The following is a 24,023-nucleotide window of genomic DNA, read 5'->3' as shown; positions in this document are numbered from 1 at the left end:
TATACACAGCTATCCGCTTCCTGTCCCAGCCTGGTGGTCATGTGACCGCCGGGGCCGGGAGAGTGCAGGAGCTGCCAGGTCTTCCACAGACCTTGATCAGCCCTGCACTGAGGCTGTAAAGCTCTGTTTTATAAAAAAAAAAAAAAAATAAGGTTTCACATGTAAAGTAATTAAGTAATTTAAAAAAATAGACATATTTGGTATTCTGTGATGGCCAGCTCTATAAATATATGACATGATCCACCACGTCCGATATACACCATAAAAAATTAATAAAAACTGTGTCAAAAAAGCAATTTTTGTCACCTTACATCACAAAAAGTGCAACACCAAGTAATCAAAAAGGCGTATGTTCCACAAGATGGTACCAATAAAACAGTCACCTTATTCCGCAAAAAATTTGCCCCTACATAAGAAAATCACCCAGAAAATAAAAAAACGATAGCCCTCCGAACATGGAGACATTAAAACACATTTTTTTTGTTTCAAAAGTGCTATTATTGTGTTAAAGTGAAATAAATAAATAAAAAGTATACATATTAGGTATCGCATCCGTAACAACCAGCTCTATAAAAATATCACATAACCTAACCCCTCTGGTGAATACTGCAAAAAAAAAAAGAAAATTAAAACAGTGCCAAAAAAAGCAATTTTTGTCACCTATCACAAAAATTGCAACACCAAGTGATCAAAAAGGTGTATGCCCTCCAAAATAGTACCAATCAAACCATCACCTCGTCCCTCCAAAATTGAGATCCAACCTAAGACAATCAGTCAAAAAATAAAAAATCTATGACTCTCAGACAGTGCTAAAATATGATTTTTTTCGCTTCAAAACTGTTATTATTGTGTTAAAGTGAAATAAATAAAAACATATTAGGTATTTCCACGTCCGTAACAACCTTCTCTATAAAAATATCACATGACCTAACCCTTCAGACCTAACCCCTCAGATGGACACCGTAAAAATAATAAAATAAAAACAGTGACAAAAAATGTTTTTGTCACCTAACATAACATAAAGTGCAAGATCAAGCGATCAAAAAGGCGTATGCCCTCCAAAAATCAAACTGTCACCTCATCCTGCAAAAAATGAGACCCTAACTAAGACAATTGGTCAAAAAATAAAAAAAGCTATGGCTCTCAGACGGTGGAGACACTAAAACATAATTATTTTTTGTTTCAAAAATGCTATATATTGTGTAAAACTTTAATAAATAAGAAAAAGTATTTATATTAGGTATTGCCACGTCCGTAACGATCTGCTCTATAAAAATGTCACATGACCTAAACCCTCAGATGAACGCTGTAAAAATAAATAAATAAATAAAAACTGTGCTAAAACAACCAATATTTTGGTCACCTTAAAGTGTAATAATGAATGATCTAAAAATGGACCAATAAAAACGTCAACTCTTCCTGCAAAAAAAAACGAGCCCCTGCACAAGACGATCAGTGGAAAAATAAAAAAAATATGGTGTTTAGAAAATGGAGACACAAACACATAATTTTTTTCAAAAATACTTTATTGTGTAAAACTGAAACAAACAAAGTAGACATTTTTTATATCATTGCATCTGTAACAATCTGTTATATAAAAATAGCACATGCTTAACCTGTCAGATGAATGTTGTAAAAGATAAAAAATAAAAACAGTGCCAAAACTTTTGTGGTTACCCTGTCTCACAAAAAACTTAATATAGAGCAATTACAAATTGTACCCCAAAATAGTACCAATAAAACTGGCACCTTATCCCCTAGTTTCCAAAATGGGGTCACTTTTTGGGATTTTCTATTGTAAGGGTCCATCAGGGGGGTTTCAAATGGGACATGGCATCTAAAAACCAGTTCAGCAAAATCTGCTTTCCAAAAACCATATGGTGCTCCTTTTCCTCTGCGCCCTGCCATGTGCCGTTACATCAGTTTACGAACACATGTGGGGTGTTTCTGTAAACTGCAGAATCAGGGTAATAAATATTGAGTTTTGTTTGGCTGTTAAAAAAATGGATTAAAATTGAAAATCTGCCCAAATTTGATCTCCATTTTCCTTTAATTCTTGTGGAACACCTAAAGGGTTAACAAAGTCCCTAAAATCAGTTTTGAGTAACTTGAGGGATGAAGTTTCTACAATGGGGTCATTTATGGGGGGTTTCCACTGTATAAGCCCCACAAAGTGACTTCAGACCTGAACTGGTCCTTAAAAAGTGGGTTTTGAAAATTTTAAGAATTGCTTCTAAAATTCTAAGCCTTCTATGGTCCTAAAAAAAAAAAAAAAAATGACATTTGCAAAATGATGCCAACATAAAGTAGACATATGGGGAATGTTAAGTAGTTAATATTTTATGTGGTATCACTTTCTGTTTTAAAAGCAGAGAAATCAAAAAATTTTAAATTCTGAAATTCAGGAATGGGGTAAATTGCCTGGTCTGGAAGTGGTTAAACAGCAGAAATCCGGTGGCTATGGCGCCCGCTGCACGTGCGAGCGGGCGCCATGTTTAAAGACTGGACATGTGCGGCGGAGGTCCTGGTTAAAACAATGTGTTTCGTAGTGTTGCACTTCTTTTTCAAGTCTGACTTGTCTTCTCATACATCCTTCTTCTTACTAATCCAAAAGGATGCTACTACAGATGACCCAGAGCTGATAACCCAAGATAAAGTCTGTAAACTGTTTAGAGAAACGTTTGTGCAAAGTAAAGCTGCCATTGAACTTCATCACAAGGTCTGGACTCAAATATTTATTCAAATCCCTTAATTGTTTACCCTATTTGTCTGCTTCAGACCCAACGCCTGGGGTTCCAGCGTATCCAGGTAGAAGCACCGTGACACGTGCACAAAACATAAAGGGACATTATAGGCCACCCTATATCACTTGGCCATTCCTACACCTGGGTACCAACACCATTTTTTAAAGGGGCTCGGTCCCGTTGCTTCATTGCAACTGGCGTCACAAAACACTTATCTCATCTTAAAAGGACCCCTTGCGGACCGCTGTTGTTGCACATACCTATTGCATCCAGTGACGTCTCCTTTGATATAGACATTCTCTTTCCTCATCTTCTCCATTCAACCAGGCAGCCATGATCACTTCTTTCAGAAACATATTGTCTCCACAGAGTTTGCCACACACACATCTTAGGTTTCTCACTTTTCTGTCATCCTCCTCCTCCTGGTGACTCAGTGTTATCCTTCCTCCCACAAGTTATACTGCCCCCTATAGTACCCCTAGTATAATGCTGCCTATAGTGCCCCCAATAATTATAATGCCCCTGTTAATGCCCCAGTAGTTATAATGCCCCCAGTAGCGCCCCTGTGGGCACAATGCCCCACTATAGTGCCGCATTCATGGGTCCATACTTTATTATTTAAGTAGCAGGACATGTAGGGCATACATGGGGGATGTCCCTGCACTTACTATTATTTCTGGGCGCCGCTCCATTGCGCCTCTGTGGCACCCGTTACATTCTCCCAAGCTGTATGCTAAGTAACAGCATCGGAACACCAGGGAGGAGACATCAGCTTTTCTCCCTGGGCGAAGGGCCAGAGAGAAGGAGAGCTTTTTTTTCTCCCTTGCAATTGGACAGCGCTACAGCCAGGGAGAAGGAACGCCCACAGACAAAAGCTGATGTCTCTTCCCTGGTGTTCCGATGCTGTTACTTAGCATACAGTGCGGGAGAATGTAACGGGGGCCACAGCGGTGCAACGGAGCGGCGCCCAGAAATAATAGTAAGTGCAGGGACATCCCCCATGTGTGGCCTACATGTCCTGCTACTAAGTTAATAAAGTATGGACCCATGAAAGGTCCTCCACTGGCTAGCGGGGCTTAAGAGGCAGCTGCCTTGGGCCTCCCAGGAGCAACTGGGCCCGGGGCAGCTGTCCCTTTTGCCCCGTGATAAAGACGGCCCTGTCCACCCTAGTAATTATAATGCCCTTCCACCCCAGAGTGCCCCAGTAATATCAAGCCCCAAAGTGAGAAGGAAAAGAAAACAACAAAATACTAACCTCACTTCTACTCCACTCTGCTGTGCATTGCAGGCTATATGCCTCTTGAGGTCTGCAGCCCGAGTTGCCTAAGTGACAGCTCAGGCAGTTTCAATGAAGTCAATGCTATGTCTTGGTGCGAGTAGTTGCGATGACATCTCGCTGCCTGAATGGAACAGGTGACGCAATTGTCATTGTTTTGCAACTGCCTGCACCATTCTACTGCCTCATAGACTTCTTGCCTAGTAGACTGAGGCCTATGAGGGTGAATGGCATGGCAGGGAACAATTGGATCCTGTGCCACACGGAAGTATTCAACTGTGTCACAGTGCTGGTGCTACGACTATATTGATGAAGGAAGTTGTGGCTTTTGCAATGCGGAGATGAAGAAATGAAAAAATCGTAATGTCCTACTCCTAAAGTCCAAAATAGACCACATTCTAAGCGGGTTAAAAGCAGTATATAAATACAGCACAGACCAAAAGTTTGGACACACCTTCTCATTCAAAGAGTTTTCTTTATTTTCATGACTATGAAAATTGTAGATTCACACTGAAGGCATCAAAACTATGAATTAACACATGTGGAATTATATACATAACAAAAAAGTGTGAAACAACTGAAAATATGTCATATTATAGGTTCTTCAAAGTAGCCACCTTTTGCTTTGATTACTGCTTTGCACACTCTTGGCATTCTCTTGATGAGCTTCAAGAGGTAGTCACCTGAAATGGTTCTTACTTCACAGGTGTGCCCTGTCAGGTTTAATAAGTGGGATTTCTTGCCTTATAAATGGGGTTGGGACCATCAGTTGCGTTGTGGAGAAGTCAGGTGGATACACAGCTGATAGTCCTACTGAATAGACTGTTAGAATTTGTATTATGGCAAGAAAAAAGCAGCTAAGTAAAGAAAAACGAGTGCCCATCATTACTTTAAGAAATGAAGGTCAGTCAGTCCGAAAAATTGGGAAAACTTTGAAAGTGTCCCCAAGTGCAGTCACAAAAACCATCAAGTGCTACAAAGAAACTGGCTCACATGCGGACCGCCCCAGGAAAGGAAGACCAAGAGTCACCTCTGCTGCGGAGGATAAGTTCATCCGAGTCACCAGCCTTAGAAATCGCAGGTTAACAGCAGCTCAGATTAGAGACCAGGTCAATGCCACACAGAGTTCTAGCAGCAGACACATCTCTAGAACAACTGTTAAGAGGAGACTGTGTGAATCAGGTCTTCATGGTAGAATATCTGCTAGGAAACCACTGCTAAGGACAGGCAACAAGCAGAAGAGACTTGTTTGGGCTAAAGAACACAAGGAATGGACATTAGACCAGTGGAAATCTGTGCTTTGGTCTGAATTTGAGATCTTTGGTTCCAACCACCGTGTTTTTGTGCGACGCAGAAAAGGTGAACGGATGGACTCTACATGCCTGGTTCCCACCGTGAAGCATGGAGGAGGAGGTGTGATGGTGTTGGGGTGCTTTGCTGGTGATACTGTTGGGGATTTATTCAAAATTGAAGGCATACTGAACCAGCATGGCTACCACAGCATCTTGCAACGGCATGCTATTCCATCCGGTTTGCGTTTAGTTGGACCATCATTTATTTTTCAACAGGACAATGACCCCAAACACACCTCCAGGCTGTGTAAGGGCTATTTGACCATGAAGGAGAGTGATGGGTTGCTGCGCCAGATGACCTGGCCTCTACAGTCACTGGACCTGAACCCAATCGAGATGGTTTGAGGTGAGCTGGACCGCAGAGTGAAGGGTAAAGGGCCAACAAGTGCTAAGCATCTCTGGGAACTCCTTCAAGACTGTTGGAAGACCATTTCAGAGAATGCCAAGAGTGTGCAAAGCAGTAATCAAAGCAAAAGGTGGCTACTTTGAAGAACCTAGAATATGACATATTTTCAGTTGTTTCACACTTTTTTGTTATGTATATAATTCCACATGTGTTAATTCATAGTTTTGATGCCTTCAGTGTGAATCTACAATTTTCATAGTCATGAAAAAAAAGAAAACTCTTTGAATGAGAAGGTGTGTCCAAACTTGTGGTCTGTACTGTATATATATATATATATATGTGTGTATATATATATATATAATATATATTCATTTTTTTTTTTGAGGAGCTTCTTTTCATCTGTTATTTACTTTTTACAATTCTCATTTTGGATTAAATCCTTACCTCAAATTCTTTACACTCCGACTGTTGTTTATTGTATTATCCATAATTTTTCTATACTGTTCTCCAAATACCCCACAAAATGTCACCCACTCTTGTGCCTTCCTCTCCTCTGATTAGATGACAGCACACAGTTACAGTAACGTTTTAATTTCGGGATTGGGACCTAGCAGTGACATTTAAATACATAAAATCATAGGACGTAAAAAAGGCTGAAATACGGAACATTTTCTTCAAGGAGCAGCCTTTGCTCGAAATGGCAGAGATGGCAATAGAAATGTATTTTGCTTCTCTTACCCAACATTCACAGTGAAAAGCTGCAGCCTGGTTTAGTGAGTACTGAGGGCACCATTCCAATACAGGTCCCAATATAATCTGCCATTCTGCAGGATCACAAGCTCTACACAAAGCATCACAGTGAGTTTTTCATACCTGAGGATGTAGTCATGTGGATTGAGTGACCAAAAAATACAAAAATACAATCTTGTTCAGTGCCCAGCTATCTGTACTGAACATTTTTCCAGCCCCTCCCCCTGGCTGTGAGTGATGGCTGTTTCGTCCAATCAGAAGACTGCTAGACCCATCACTCAGGGGAGCGGTTGGAGAAGAGTTCAGTAGAGAGAGTCAAGAGCTCCAATTAGTATAACAACACCCCCTGCTACTTAATATTGGGTGGTCTTCAGTTGCTCTCATGGGTTCCTTCCCCTAGGAGCGCCTTAGAATTGGGACCCTGGCAGTTCCCCGGTTTGATCTGCCCTAACCCTGGTCCAGTGTGCAGTAGAGCATATGCTGGATTACTAGACTAGAACATGCTCTACTAATCCCAACTGCTGACAAACCTCTAAAAGCAGAGACACAACTTGAATCTCCTGGGCCCTAATGCAGACTGTACCAGGACACCTACCTACCTTGTGCCATGTATAATTCTGGTGGCTTCTTATGGGGCAGAAGAGCTGTTGGGACCTTTAGGAACAGGGCTCTGGTTGCCCCTGCTACCTTTATATCGCCTATAACTACGGACTCTCGTAAGAGGATGTGAAGGAATGCATATACAGTACCATGGTCAGGACAGTAGATAGCGATTGATGTGTTTTATGTGACTTCTATTCCTGGAAGGCAAACAATCTACATTAGAAATCACTAGAGCTTTTTACTTGCAAATTTCAAAAATGCTCCACTTCCTATTGTCCTCTATGGACACCATGAGTTTACCTGCCCGATATGCAGTGCTCCATCACCATGATCAATTGTTGACCCTCATTCTCAATTTGATTGGGAAGAATGATTTTCACCGCTGCAAAGAATTTAATCCCATAGATAAAGATTTCCCGTAGATGTTTTTAATGTCAGCCGAAGACATCAAAGAGAGGTTTATGGACCCCTAGAGTGAGATTATCCCTGTTGCCAGACCTCTCCTTACTGTGGATTAGTCTACAGCTCTCTGCCCACTTTTAGGATCTAACATCAAATAATATTGAGCAATAAAATATCTATCTTCTGTTTCCCTTAATTGCAATAATGGAGCGACTAGATTAATGCGCAGCACTTTGGCGAGCGCGCCGGCCACGTAGAAGACTTTATTAACCAAGATTTGCTTACTTGATTCTAACAAGAACTTGGAAATCATTATGGGAATAGTCAGCAGCAGAGCGCTAATCGTCACCACTGGAGACATCTTTTCTGTCTGGATGGGTTTGCTTACGAGACGTGTTTTCAGTTCCTGGGATGATCGTAGTCTGTGAATTCATGAACACAAGCAGTCAGTGGGGAGCCTTAATTTAGACAAATGAATGCAATTACACACATCCTAACAGCTAGGCTGTAATTGCTGATAACCCAGTGTAGACACCACCAGAGACCGGTGCAACATAGGGTTATAATTAAAGAAATATACCATGGGTTGAAACGCGTGAGTTTAACTGTTATGCGCTGCCTCCTCCTTATCCATATAGATCATTTAGCTTATGGTTAATTGTCCCATTGGTCTGTATTTCTTGGGAAGGAAAGGGCAGAGTGCCTCCTGGGGGGTGTTCTAAGGGAGATGGAGGCGGAGGGGGGGGGGGGGGGGGGGGGAGTAAAATAATGTTTACAATTTGTGTTAAACTAACAGGGCATTGTTATACAGTGTATCTATACTGTATGTGTGTAGAGACGTGCATTACTAACGCCTGTACAGGAGGAGTACATGGAGGTTCCTCATCCTCACCCATGCACATTCTATGCTGCAGGCCAGATATCACATGCCGGTTAAGGTTGCAGGATGGCGCTTTATAATTCTGTTTATAAAATACAAGAGGTCTTCTGGTTCACTTTCATCCTTTTCCACTTTTCTGTCATCATTTTTTATTAAATCTGCCTGATTATTGTCCCAGGCACTGCAGCTATCTCTGTTATGGGGATACTGTGACTGACTTTATTATCAAAGCACTTTGGTTGGCTCTGTTATGGGGGCACTATTGTTAGCTCATTTATGGGGGCACAGTGGTTGGCTCTATTATGACAGCTCCGAGGCTGTCATGGTTACGGGGATCTTTTGGCTGATTGCTGTGGCACACCCCCCAAACTTTGAAAAACAGAAAGAAGGACAACATGTGCTGCGGCGAGCAGAGCCACAATTCTAACGCCTCCCAAAACAAAACTATATAGACCTAGTCCCTTTAAAGAGGTTTTCCGGGATTTTAATATTGATGATATAACTTCATTGCGAGCAGGTAAACAATAAGGGAAGGCTGCGCTCACACAGATTGGACCTTCTCTTCAACCAGCTGATTGGGTGCCGGGTGTCGGAACCTCGCCAATTGGATTTTGATTACCTATCCTGTGGATAGATCATTAATATTAAAATCCCAGAAAACCCCTTTAATACACCAACATAGTAATTATTCCGCCTTTGTGCCAGCACACAGTAGTAATGCCCACACTGTGCCTCCATCACAGTAGTAATGTCCACCTTGTGCCCCCTTCACAGTAGTTATGCCCACATTGTTCCCCTTCACAGTAGTTATGCCCACATTTTCCCCCTTCACAGTAGTTATGCCGACATTGTGCCACTTACAGTAATTTTGTCCACATTGTGCCCCTTCACAGTAGTTATGCCCACATTGTGCCCCTTCACAGTAGTTATGCCCACATTGTGCCCCTTCACAGTAGTTATGCCCACATTGTGCCCCTTCACAGTAGTTATGCCCACATTGTGCCACTTACAGTAATTTTGTCCACATTCTGCCCCTTTACAGTAGTTATGCCCACATGTGCCCCCTTCACAGTAGTTATGCACACATGTGCCCCTCACACAGGGCCGGTTTTAGACAAAGTGTGACCCTGGGCAAAATTGAAAGTGGGGCCCCAAATCCTGAAATATTGGACTAGCAGTTTGACAGAACTTTGTAGGCACGGACAGCGGTTGCAACCACAGCAGCTGAGTGTAGAATGCCATATTGTATCTCTTTAGCCTTTCCACTGTAAGCTGCTGATCCTGCAGCCTCTTTAGGTATATTCACACAGAGTATTTTCTGTGTTTAAAAAAAACGAATGCAGAATCCGCATCAGATTTTTTGGGGATGTTCTTTTTCTGACTAATTTTATAAAACACTTTTGATGCAGTTTTGGCGTGGATTTTTATTCCTTCACATTTTCAATGGGAATTCTGGACATGGACCGTTCGTTATAAATGCTGTTTATCCATGGTGCAGTTTATAACACCACAATCTGAAAAAAAGGGGTTGTCCCATCCGGGCCCCTGAAGTGAAGGGAGAGCACAACGCGCAGGCACGGTCATCCTCCATTATGCTATGAGTGTTCTGATAATAGCTGATCACTGGCTCTTATTTTTCAAAATTCCATAGCAGTGAATGGAGATAATGCTGTGCATGCACACTGTTATGGGGATCTGTGGATGCCGCACAGTTATGGGGGGATCTGTGGATGCCGCACAGTTATGGGGGGATCTGTGGATGACGCACTGTTATGGGATATCTGTGGATGATGCACTGTTATGGGGGATCTGTGGATGACACACTTTTATGGGGGATCTGTGGATGTCGCACTGTTATGGGGGACCTGTGAATGACACACTGTTATGGTGGATCTGTGGAGGACACACTGTTATGGGGGATCTGTGGATTTCACACTGTTATGGGGGGATCTGTGGATGACACACTGTTATGGGGGATCTGTGGATGACACACTGTTATGGGGGACCTGTGGATGACACACTGTTATGGGGGATCTGTGGATGACACACTGTTATGGGGGACCTGTGGATGACACACTGTTATGGGGGACCTGTGGATGACACACTGTTATGGGGGACCTGTGGAGGATACACTGTTATGGGGGACCTGTGGAGGATACACTGTTATGGGGGATCTGTGGAGGACACACTGTTATGGGGAACCTGTGGAGGACACACTGTTATGGGGGACCTGTGGATGGCACACTGTTATGGGGGATCTGGCTGTGATACGGCCATAATGTGTGACATGAAGGAGAGAAACAGGCTAAAGTCACCATGTAGCTATTTTCCTTTCCTCTGGGCCCTAATCAAGCCTGGAGAAGACAACCACAGCAACCAAGCACCAGACAGTGAGTTTATGTACAAAGATGCAGAGAGCCTAGTGAGGGTTAAAGCTGAACCTAGCTTATGGACCGCATCAGCACCAGTGCCTGAGAGTAACTTTCCAAGTGCCAGGACACGTATGGATAATTAGTGCGCAGAATTGTCCTTATTTACTAGAAGCCTTCCTGGATATAGTGGAAAACCCTAAACCTTTTTAGTGGAGCATCCTGCAAATAATGAAGCAGAAGTGTTTGCCTGCCACGAGGGAGATCGCCCTTATAGGATAGCTCAAAGTGAACAGATATCAGCATATTTAATACCAGGGTGCTATAGATTGAATTTAGGACTATCACAAGAAGCTTTTCCTGTGAAGTGTCTAAAGAGACAACTTCTTAATAGACAATTGCCTAAAACTGATAAATGGAATACAATTGTACCTTTTTCTGAGTCATCACTTATGCACTTTGGCATATGGACTGTAACATCTGCCTTAAGACTATTGATTCAAGTAAACATTGGACTTGTTCTATAACAACTGACTCCTCATCATTTCTGCTACTAAACTCAACATTTGCACCTTACGGTGCTGGCATCACGAACCTGGGGCCCAGCCACCAAAGCACCTTAAACACCAATTACCATCAAGGGCACCTGAACCAACATCTGTCTGGTGTTCCCTGCAACAGAGAGCTCCCCAGAGGATTTCGTGCTGTCTTCCCATCCACTGTACATCAGACCAGGGAGGCATCTGCTAACCGTGAGTACATGAACTATTACACCCATCGGTCCAACGTGAGCCTCACGTGTTTCCCCTGTGGTTTGGTATGTTACAAGTGCATCTAGGCACTGACATAAACTGCGCCAAAATTTGGTGCAAATTGGCTCAAATTTGGCACATCTAATTCTTGAGAATTCTTTTGCACCTTTCTCTTATCAGAAAAGTGGGCATGGCCAAAGATGTGCCATTTAGCGCCAAAATTGCCCAATAATTCTGGTGTAAAATTCTGTCTCAAACTTAAGCCAACCAATAGTTGGTATACGGTCAGAGAAAAGTGTCTATCCCTGCAGCAAATTCATCATCCATCCTGAGCCCCTGTGATAAATGGTGCAGGTCTAGGCAGCAGGTCTCAGCTTACCCCATCTATAGGATTAGTAAATCTAGGCGAAAATGTTTTAACACCACAAATTCCCTGTAACCCTGAAGAGGTATTATATACTGATATATCATTACATTATGCGATTGCTAGCTATGCACTTGCCTAAAAGAATGACTTCACTTTATTCTCCATGCATTTTCTTCCTATCTGCAAAATCATGCTGCTCTATTGTCCTCAGGTGGATGGCACCAGAATACACAGACATAATATAAAGTGGTCCGGACTCTCTTCGCGGGTATATTAACAAGCGCCAATTTGCTTTCTAATCCTCCGTCCTTCTGTATTTGCAGGCAGAGGCTTTGAAGCCGAGCCCAGTGGTCTTTTGAAAGAAGATTTAAGCCTCCGAGATCCCACCCAGCTCATTCACGCTGAGACATCACCTGGTGTGTCAGCCACCGGTCCACCATTAACCATCACAAAGCCGATGTATATTAACGAGCAGCATCCCACAGCAGCGGTGGAGACACAACGCCGCACCAAGGTAGAAGTCAGTAGACCCCAGTGGCCATCATATCACAGAACATGCCTGGAAATATATTTTTATCATGTCAGACAGCGTGTGCCTCCTCGGGTCTGCCCTGGGCCAATTAATGATACTTGAGAGGAGATGATAAGCTGCTAGATTAATATTGAAAAAGTTTTCTCCAGGCGTTAGCAGGATGGGGGCTGATGTCTTTCAAAAAACATAAAGTCCTTTGTTCTTGGCGGATGAGGCTGAAGCCCAACACGCAGCATGCAACCTCTGATCATTCCATCTGTCTGCTCCATTCACAACGCTCTGGAGCTGCTGCTGCTCCGCTCTCTACGTAATACTCTTCCGATTCAGCACAACTTATTAAACCGTAGAAAAAGAGAATAGCAGCAATGTATCCCAGCAAACAGATATGGCTGTTAAATCACTTTCCCCAAATACCACCATTGGTCAAAACTGCCTTATTCTAAAGTTATTAGCCTACCATTGCGTCCGGCATTGGAGCCTTGTAAAGTAGGACGTAGGAAGCGTCACTGGTAGGAAAAAGGGGCGTGGTTAGTGTCACGTGTCCTGCTTATGTCAGAACACATAAGGCGTGATGGGGCAGGAGTCACTTGACAAACCAGGAAGTAGGATTCAAGCATGGGGGATAAGAGAAAACTGCAAATGAGGTAAATTTGACACAAAAAACTATCTAGGGAGGAATGGGAGCTAGGGTAATTGATGAAAATACACTTTAGGGTCCATTCAGACGTCCGTAGTGTTTTGCGGTCGCGGACCCCAAAACACTGATGCCGCACATCGCCGACACTTAATAGATCATTCGACAAGAATAGGACATGCTCTATTTTTTTTCCGGAGCCGCGGCCCTGAAGTACGCTGTGTGCACTGTGTGCTGTCCGCATCTTTTCCGGCCCCATTGAAAATGAATGGGTCCGCACCCGTTCCACATAATTGCGGAACGGATCCGGACCCATTCAACGGACGTGTGAATGGACCCTTAGAGTGAACAGTAGTTTATGGCACAGCCCCTTTAAGGGTAGGAATATCACAAAATATATATGCTGTTATGTCAAATTGTTAAAATTTTTGGACCTGAGTGACAGTTACTATGGCCACCCTCACAGCTCCTTTTTGTCCAGGATTAAAACCATGGCTGCTTTCTTACAAAAACAGCGCCATACATGTCCATGGGTTGTCCATGGTGTTTCATTCACAGAAGTGAATGGAACTGAGCTGCAATACCACACACAACCCATCGTCAGACTGGCACACCAGAGTACCAGAGGATCCTCCGGTGGGCCCATGCTCTGATACCATAGTGAGACCCAAAGGTCCAGAGAAAGAAGCTGCCTTTGGAGACAATAAATTGCTGATAGGTTTTGATTCACAGAAATAGACCCTATTAGACATTATCGATGATAGTATGGGAATTGGGCACTGAGAACAATTTCCTCTGGTGGGCCCAAGGAACCCCAGTCTGACTCTGACACAACCTGTGCACAGGAGGGGTTCTGCTTTGGAAGAGAGCAGCCATATTTGTCTAATCCTGTACAGCCCCTTGAATTTTAAAGCTGTCTCGTTATGCTGTGCTGCTCCATGTCACTACCTGATTAGGTCTGTCAGTCAGGATTTTGGGAACGTTGAGGGACAATGTGTGTGAGATATTACTACTATTAATATTTGCATTTCCCTAATAGTAAAGGGATCACCCCTTTGGGGTTAACCTACAAGATAGGTGTTTGATTAGCCAGGGTAAAATCACTGGGGCCACCACTGATCACCAGAATAGGGATCAGTGTTCCCCCATTTTAATGGTGTGACGGACATGCATGTGCACAGACACTCCATTCAACTCTCTATGGCTGCCAAAAATAGTCAAATACAAGCACTCGGCAACCCCTGTACCTTACAGGTACAGGGATTGTCCAAGATTAGTAAAAGGGATTTTTTCCCCCCAAATACACCATGACTCCTGTGACTGTCCATAGGTTATGTCTGGTATGCAATTCACTCTCATTCACTTGAATGGGATTGAGGTGCAATACAAGCTCATAGACAGGTGTGGCCCTGGGAGCAGAGCCTTTTCTAGATAACAGGCAGTATAGAGCTTTACTTAACGGAATTATCCCATGATCAATGCAAAAAATGAAAATGAGACATCGTATAGTACATGACTAGGCTTGAACCAGCCTGTACCTCACATGGATCCAGACAGCTCCCTATTCATTGCTCCAATTACTCTGCTAGATTTATTTCAAGTCAGCTTCTCAAGGGATGTGTCCTTTCTCAGGGACGTGCCCGTTCTTCTATAGCGCTCTCTCTGTAACTGCCACAGCTTCAAACAGTATATATCGCTGGTGGTAGTTGAAAGAGGGAACTGAGCATGTGCGCCCACCTCCAGTGTGGTGGACAGAGAAACAAGGGGAAAACAAACAGCAGGCGGGGCTATGCAAAGACATTTTATTGAATAACTCACTGGCTATACTAATATTTTTTATTAAATGCCATTACAACAGTATTCAGATCCAGGTGCTGGTTTTAAAAATGTAGAATATTGTTTGTGTGACATCCTCTGTTAGAGGAACAAACACAAAGGCCTATTGCACACGACCGTTTGGCTTTTTCAGTGTTTTGCTGTCCGTTTTTCATGGATCCGCTGTTCCGTTTTTTGTTTCCGTTGTGTTTCCGTTTCTGTTCCGTTTTTCCGTTCCGTTTTTCCGTATGGCATATACAGTATACAGTAATTACATAGATAAAATTGGGTTGGCCATAACATTTTCAATAGATGGTTCAGGAAAGAACGGAAACGGAAGACATACGGATGCATTTCCGTATGTGTTCCGTTTTTTTTGCGGATCCATTGACTTGAATGGAGCCACGGACTGTGATTTGCGGGCAATATTAGGACATGTTCTATGTTAAAACGGAACGGAAAAACGGAAATACGGAAACGGAATGCATACGGAGTACATTCCGTTTTTTTGCGGAACCATTGAAATGAATGGTTCCGTATACGGACCGTATACGGAACGCAAAAAAAAACGGCCAGTAAACGGTAAAAAAAACCGCCGTGTGCAATAGGCCAAAGGGGCACATTTATTAATGGCTGTATGCCACATTTTTCTCATTGCTTTAAAAAAATAGAGAAATTGGGTAGGCTTTAGCAGGAGGGGGCCTGGCTGCCAGTGGATCAACAGTTTTTCATAGACAGTCTTAATAAATCTCCCCCAAAGAACGTTTCCGGAAGATCTGAAGTACACCTCTGGGTGGGAGTTCCCCTTTAAGTGTGAGTCTAATTCTGTAAGTAGCATATGTATGTTATTCATACTGACTTACTGTTATGTTTTCCAGTCCCATGGAAAAAAGGGAGGGGATGTGATGCCTACATTAGACATGACCATGTTTGATTGGACAGATTATGAAGATATGAAACCTGACACATGGCCATCACCAAAGAAAGGTAATTAAAGGGGCACATAGAAGACGCCTAAGGCTACTTTCACACTAGCGTTTTTGCTGGATCCAGCAGGTTCCAGCAAAAACGCTTCCGTTATGAACGGATCCGGTTGTATTATCATTACCATATCTTTAACATTGCCAAGACGGATCCGTCATTAACTCCATTGAAAGTCAATGGGGGACGAATCCATTTTCTATTGTGGCAGAGAAAACTGATCCGTCCCTATTGACTTGCATTGGGGGTAATGCCGGCTCCGTATTGCTCTGCATCCCAGGAAGGAAAACAAACTACAACATGTTGCGGTTTGTTCTCCGGTCTGGGAACGCAACTAAACGGAACAGAATGCATTTTGGAGCATTCCGTTCTGTTCAGTTCAGTTTTGTCCCCATTGACAATGAATGGGGACAAAACGGAAGCGTTTTTTTTTTTTTTACAGTATTGAGCCCCTATGACGGAACTCAATACCGGAAAACTTAAACGCTAGTGTGAAGTACCCTAACACAGGTTTAAATCTTCACCAGGTATGCCACATACTCTTAAAGGCACAGAGTTATGCCTAATGTCAACTCTGTAAAGGGTTAAAATGTTCCAGGTGGGCCATGACCGAACTACAGCTACCTGCAGATGTATTTTGTCCTTTATTTTGTCGGAATCTGTGACTTAGGCCCCTAACTAAATCTCTGCTACAAATGTGAATCTAACCTTAGATATTTGTACTTGACGGAACGTCGATCTGAGTCGTTGTATGTGATTGCAGCCCTTTATTTCATTATCTCCTATTCCTCATTGATTGATTGTTAGCAAGTGTACAACAATATGTAGCACTTGCAATACACTTACAATCGCATGTGTGCCACTTGTAGAAAAAAAAAATGGCGTCATTTATGTAGATAAAAAAAATACATATAACTCCTAAGGTATCTACTTGTTATGACAGGTAAACAGCGAGAAAACCTTAATACGACTTCACTGGGTGAAGCGGAGCCATGTGATCATCATCTCGATTGTCTGCCAGGTAGGAGAAGCTGTCATATTGTTTGACGTGTATATTAACTTTTGTCATGGAGACTATGGGGGTCATGTATCAACGTTTTACGCAAGGTATTAAGCCTAAAAAGTAAAAAAAAAAAACTTTTTGCAGAATTTTTTTTGGGGGGTGTGTTTTCTGATGCTCTCGACACAAAAAGTTGGTGGTGTTTAATGGAAAGGAGCGGGGAACCACAGACTAGTATATTTACTATAACTTATGCCAGAAAACTGCCGTAAATTATATCTAAAATCCTCTCCAGCCCCTGGCTGGGGTATGTTTCCGGTTCTGGTGCACAGACAGCAGAAGATGCAATAATGTGCCTCTTAATAAATTGGTTGGATTTTCCTCCAGGTGGGTTTATACTAAGACAGGCATGTGAAACGCTGATCGTAGGAAATGATCCCCCATGTGTGGATTCAAATCACCATCCAAATCAATAAAATATACACACATCAATACGTAGATATTGATGTAAGGCAGTGATTTGGGTCTGCAGTGTCAGGCCTGGCATGGGAAGGACACGAGGATGGGAGTGGTGGTCCAAACAGTGGAAATAACCCTGCTCCTGCACTTCCCTAGGGTCCGTGCCCCATGAGGAGGGGGCACACCGTTTTCCCCAGAGCACACCCTTAGTAAGAGGGGTCTCCTGCCCGAAGGTGGGGTGCCCATGGTGTTGGGGTTGTGATAAGTTGTAGGGCAGGGATCCAAGATAGTGGTGTGGGTGTGCACAGAGACAGATAAAGGTACACAGCAGCTGCTAACTTGATCCATTAACCAGTACTTTACTGGACATTTCTCCAGTATCCACAGACATTCACTGGTAAATGTAAGCAAGTTCTTGTTAATAGTTTGAATAAACTTTTGGCAAAGCAAAGAGAATCAACTCCACGTGCCACATCCAGAAGCATTCTTTAAATATCACTATGTTTCATGATAATCCAGCCTGATGGTGCAATATTTTCCCAAATTAAGGTTCTACAGTGCCCAATCTGGGGTGTAGACCTTTTACAAATGTGTCTCTTTCTTATATGACTAGGGACCTGAAGCTTTTACACCTAGTCAAAATGCTGTGAAGTCCATAAGCCAAAATAAAATACGTACATTAACTTCATAGGCAATAGTCCTCAAACCAACCAATATGGCTGCCTAACCTTCAATAGAGTTGCTTTCTGTAGACTCACTGTGGATGGGTTGCAGGAAGTTTCTTTCAGACCCCAATCTCTTGTCTGTATTCCACACAGGACTCCACTGAAACTCCAGCACCACACTCTACACTGACTGACAAGAGACCAAGGGAGCTTGGCCCACCCCGGGAGATTATAACAAAGGGAGATTATAACAAAGCAATGAGTTAACATACCATACCATATAAATAACATGGTTTTACTTAAAGGGGTCATTTAACTTTTTCTTACTGATGATCTATCCTTTGGATAGGTCATCAGCATCTGATTGGCAGGGGTCCGACACCCAAGACCCCTGCCCATCAGCTGTTTGTGATCGCAGCACTTGTTGTAGCGCGGCGGCCTTCTTGCACCTTCTGCAGGCCAGTGACACCACGACTATGTCATGCAGCTCAGCCCCATTTAACGTCTGATATTGATGACCTATCCTGACCCATCAATATCAAAGTCCCAGACAAGGAAGGTTTTCACATTTGCAGTGCACACCAGAGATGCCTTTCTTCTGGTAGGTCTCTGTTGTTTTGATATGATGAAACAGTATTTCTCCTTTGATTTCCTTTGATTTCACAAGAGCACTTAGCCAGTGTTTCCTTAGGTTCTACTTTTATTGCTGAGTATTTATTGTGTTGTGAATCTTCTGTTCCCAGGGTCGTGCTGTGATTTACGGGAACATCTCTGCAAACCGCACAACCGAGGGCTTAATAACAAGTGTTACGATGACTGCATGTGCACTGAAGGTCAGTAGAGCTCGCCTGTCACACACTTAATGAATGCACCAGTAAAGTCAGTGCAACCTTGTGGAAACAGGAGTAATGAGAGCGTGTTGCACAGGGACCCCATGAGGCCTCTATGGGCAGAAGGAGCCCAATCCTTTGCTATATGCAGGACTCCCCTTAATAGAGCAACTGAATTATTAGCTAATAACAGGATGCAGAATTGGCCCAAGGCTTCTATAGGGAACCAAACTAGACCCATTTTGATCTATGCTCTATGGCCCTCCTCTTCTGTGTAACCAACTGATTGGACATACAGTGTTCAATGTAGACAACCCTCTTCACACATGGCGTTTATGGAGGCAGGTTTCCTTACTTGGCCACAATGGAGAAGTCTTACAAACAGCAGCTCTTTTCCAATCCAGCAGATGACAAACTGCCCAGAGCCTCCATTTACTATGGGGTCCCCAAGGAGAAGAATTCCAGGATCAGCCTAACAGTGGAGCATATAATGTTGACTGTCTTAGACAACCAGGGGCACTTCAGGATTTTTTTTTCTGGACATATAATGTTAACTGATCAGCAATATTCTAGCCGTGTAATTTGTTTCATCGCTGCTCAGTTGCATCTGTGCATTCTGTATCATTTTACTATGGGCAGCCGAGTCATGTGAACACCAGTATGAATACCAGTCCTGTGCATCTGATTGCCGCTCTCCCCTGTGTAGCTGACTTCCTGTGAACTACAGGCAGGGCTGTATTTAGAGTTTTTGCTGCCCTAGACACATCTAATGCTAAAGCTGCTTATTGACCTGAGGGTATACACTAGCTACATAAAATGATTTTGAACATGTTGTAAAAGCACTTGGTTTTACCATGATTGTGTGGTTTTGTGATGAGGTTATTGGCCTTGCAGTCAATACAGGTTTATACTGAGGAGCTTTACTACTTTGGTGTTTGTGTGGATTATGGAATGGTTTGCAGTGTGACAGGCAGAGGAATCCTCTCTGCTAGTTGCCAATATATGTATGGGTCTTATACTGGCCTCACCTTTCTCCTCATCTGACTACTTTGATGTCTCCTTATCACTTACTTGTGTTAACTGCAGCACCAAGTCAGAGGATTTAAAGGGGTTGGTTGTCTCAATTCAGCAATTTATCACGTAGACAAAGTTAATACAAGGAACTTACTAATGTATTGTGATTGTCCATATTGCTTTCTTTGCTGACTGTATTTATTTTTCCATCATATTATACACTGCTTGTTTCCATGGATATGACCACCCTCCTTCCTGATGCCATAGGCACATGCCCTCATGTGCCTTGTTGAAAATATGGCCCTGACTACAGAACTACAGCATAATCTGGTAGCAGCCCTCAGAACTCCCCCCCCCCCCCCTTCTTCTTCTTTATGTACACTACTCACAAAAAGTTTGGGATATTTGGTTTCTGGGTGAAATTTTAGGATGAACCTAAAATACACACTAACCTTTAAAGGTGAACTTAATGTGACCTTCTCTAAACTTTTGAATGCACATGTCCAACTGTTCAATGTTTAAATACATTTTGCACAACTTGCTGTTCTCTAACAAGGAGCTTAGCAGAAAAATTCACAACAGGTGTTATATCCATGAATCACCCAATACATTCCCTGGTTCAATTACAATTGGTATTTAAACAGTCCTCCTCATTATGCTGCTCACACTTTGACATCATGAGACCAAGACAACACCTAACAATTAATCAACAATGCCATTGCGAGGCTTCAAGTAGGATGTTCTTAAACAGAAGTGGCCACTGAGCTTAGAGTGTCACAGAGTGTCATCAGCAGGTTGCAACAGAGATACAGAGAGGTATCTAAGTGGACTTCCTTTGGCCACATCCCACACTGATGACCGCTTCAGGGTGAACAATGCCCTGTGGAACCAGATGATGAATGCCACACAACTCCAGGCACCCAAGTGTAAGGTCAGACCATTCAAAACCATTTATATCAGTGTGGTCTGCGTGCTAGACGACCTGCAAGAGTACATTACCACAGGCGTCATTCTCTTGCATGGGCCAGGGAGCATCTACGCTGGACGAGGGACCAGTGGGCCTCAGTGCTGTTCACTGATGAAAGTCTATTCACGCTGAGCAGAAATGATGGCCGCCAACTATTTTCGAGACGTCAAGGAGAGCGCTATACATCAGCCACTGTTTGCCTTTGGCGATAGTGGTTTTACAGTGTGGGCAGGTGTGTCTAGTGAATACAGAACTGCCCTACACTTTGTGAATGGTACAGTAACAAGCCCATACTACTTGAATAAAATCATTAATCCAGTCATTGTGCCTCTGTATGAACAACATAGGCCTAGTTTTTCATGAACGACAATGTGCCAGCTCATCGAGGTTGCATCATTACGGAATGGCTGCTGGAGACTGGGGTACTTCAAATGGAGTGGCCTGCACTTTCTCCAGACCTGAATCCCATTTAAAATCTATGAGATCAGCTGAGTCGCTGTTTAGAGGTTCGTAACTCTGTACCCCAGAACCTCAATGACCTGAGGTCCACACTTCAAGAAGAGTGAGATGCCATGTCTCAGCAGACAATAAGTCGACTTGTGAACAGCATGAGACGTCGATGACAAGCTGTAATTGATGCTCAAGGCCGCATAACAAGTTATTGTGGGGGTACACCCACCACTGTTGTTGGCTTTTGTTTCAGTAAATTGTTTGAGATTAGGAAGTCACCATCGTATGCTTCTACTTAAATGCCCTACTGTCATGATATACTATCACTGTAGCGTGATCTTTTTTCTGTTTCCAAAAATTTCACCCGAAAGCCAAATATCTCTAAGTTTTTGTAGTAGTGTACGTCCATGACCAGAAAGCATTTTTGCCCAAACAAACGAATCAGGATTGCAGTGATATAGTAGGTTAATCCATACACCTCTTTTCCCGTCTCATACTAATTGTACTTTCTGTGTGTGCTGTATGCAGAATCTTCTGTGTATTTCTATGACATGCATCTCCACACTGCTCTCTTCTGGCTCCTACGGTATTTGTGAAAAGTAACTTCCTTCACTGCTCTAGCCACTAACATCTCTTCCTTTAAAACCACTGCTTTAGACCACAGGGGCATTTCCATTAACGTCAAAGGGCACCATGTAATAATTCAGTTAATAGTTACTATATTATGTTTTTATACTTGGAGCGTGTATGGAGCTGTAAACTGGTTGTGTATGAGTTCTGACGTCTTTCCATATCTTTTGTCCTGTCTAGGGCTCCGCTGCTATGCTAAATTCCATCGCAATCAGAGAGTAACCAGGAGGAAAGGAAGATGTGTTGATCCAGAGTCCATTAACAAAGATCAGGGATCCTTTATTTCTGTCTGAATTGTATATGTGCGATCTGGAGTGTAGAGGAGACAATGACATACGCCTCTGGCCATGAATATTTGTAGCTCTTGTCCTTTACTGTCATTCTTTGTAATGACAAGGACAAATTTGTACACTAAAATGTGAGTTACTGGGACAAAAATGACAGCGCCTCTGTTGCAAATATTTCTGTGCACATTTATAATGGGACTGCACTTGGTATTCTCAATCAGGTGCTAACTAGTTGCTTTAATGGCGGAGAAAATGCAATGTGGTCTGTGAAAATCAATGATTTTGCTGCAGTTTTATGAAGAAACCTTCATATAGCTCTGATGCTGTATACAGGCCTTTCAGTAATCACTAAGAATTACTAGCAAAAGAGTAACAAGATATAGTGACAACTACAGGATCTGATGGGTACTACACCCAAAGAACTTAAAAATTCACCATAAAAATGATCCTCTTATGTCTTCCAGAAACAGCATCACTATTGTACATAGGCTGTGTTTGGTAGTGCAGCTCGGTTCCATTGACTTGAATGATGCAATACCAGATATGACCAGTGGATATGAGTGTCACTGTTTCTAGAGGAGAAAAAAAAGTGTACCTTTTCTCCCACTGTCACATACAATTTTGTTATGTTTTTCTGACCTGTGAAGCTGTTAAATCACTATTAATTTGTTCTCATGTTTCTAGGAGAAAAACAAAGTTACTGTGACTCCACTTGTTCAGGACCCTGGATGGCTATAAAAGCCACAGGGTTTGTTATCCAGGTTTCCTAAAGTCCTGAACAGCAACTGTGTCCAGTTATACAGCGAGACAGATGCCTATGATTTGCCATTCTGTTCTAGAACAATTTGGTGACAACATATATGGCTGCCATTACAGCTACCCAGCTTACCTGCTAGTCTTCCTACATGATACATCCTCTGTTCTATATCCTGTCTAAGTTGACAGATGTAAAAGACTGGGACAGCTACATAGCAAACCCTCTAATGGAAGCAATATTGGTTGTCACCCAACTTTACCAGAAACACGTCACCAAGAAACATCTGGATAAAGACGATGACTTAAAGGGCATCTGTCAGCAGATTGCACCTATGAAACTGTCTCACCTGTTACATGTGCTCTTGGCAGCTGAAGGTATCCGCATTGCTGAGAAAAAATATTTTTAAATATATGCAAATGAGCCTCTAGGAGCAATGGGGGTGTTGTCATTACACCTAGAGGCTCAGTTTTCTCTGCAACTGTTGCGCCATCTCCACTTTGATTGTTAAAACCAGGTTGATCACATTTATGCTGCTTGGCCCTGTCATTCAAAGTGCATAGAGCGTGGCAGTTACAGAGAAAGCAGAGCCTCTAGGTGTAATGGCAACGCCCCTGTTGCTCCTAGAGGCTCATTTGCATATGTTAACACATCTTTTTTCTCAGCAATGCGGGCACATATGATCATAGGACAAACACAGATGCCTTCAGCTGCCAAGCGCCCATGCAACAGGTCAGCCAGTTCGATAGGTACAATTCTGCTGACCTTTAAAGATAATAATTTGCTGATTTTCAGTGGAGATCTCCAAGTGACAAGGAACCAATATCAATGGAATAATGCAATTCGAACACATTCACACCGCTGTAGGGTCTCGGGACCTATAGTCAATTCAGTCCTAGATTACAGGGAAGACATGTGAGGCAAGTGTCCAGGGGCCAGTGTCATTTTGGGCACCTGGTGGCCAACACCACCCATCGTCCCTCCCAGGCCTGTTCTCCTCATCCAACCAGTTGGCTGCTAGACAAATTTTGTCTCCCTGCTCTGTGTTTCACTTTGTAGGTCTGGAAGCACCCTCATGTCTGAAACTCCAGAAAACAAGTGTCCACTGATGTCTCCATAATATAACCAATTTTTATGTGCTTACGACAAGGAGGTCAGATGGGG

At 42.9% G+C, this 24,023-nt stretch overlaps 1 protein-coding gene across 2 annotated transcripts in view; it reads left to right on the top strand.

The window, feature by feature from the left end:
• DRAXIN (dorsal inhibitory axon guidance protein) overlaps nt 1-23,254 on the top strand; it is a 67,447-nt gene extending 44,193 nt beyond the window's left edge. For both annotated transcript variants that reach the window (XM_044278326.1, XM_044278323.1), the window contains exons 3-7: nt 12,165-12,355; nt 15,701-15,809; nt 16,747-16,824; nt 18,671-18,760; nt 21,999-23,254. In XM_044278326.1, the coding sequence (XP_044134261.1) occupies nt 12,165-12,355; nt 15,701-15,809; nt 16,747-16,824; nt 18,671-18,760; nt 21,999-22,111 (581 nt within the window). In that variant the 3' untranslated portion in view covers nt 22,112-23,254. The remainder of the gene's footprint in view (nt 1-12,164; nt 12,356-15,700; nt 15,810-16,746; nt 16,825-18,670; nt 18,761-21,998) is intronic.
• The last annotated feature ends 769 nt before the right edge of the window (nt 23,255-24,023 follow it).

Source organism: Bufo gargarizans, chromosome 2 (genome assembly GCF_014858855.1).
Source record: "Bufo gargarizans isolate SCDJY-AF-19 chromosome 2, ASM1485885v1, whole genome shotgun sequence".
Taxonomy (NCBI): Eukaryota; Metazoa; Chordata; class Amphibia; order Anura; family Bufonidae; genus Bufo; species Bufo gargarizans.
This window is presented reverse-complemented; position numbering and strand designations above follow the sequence as displayed.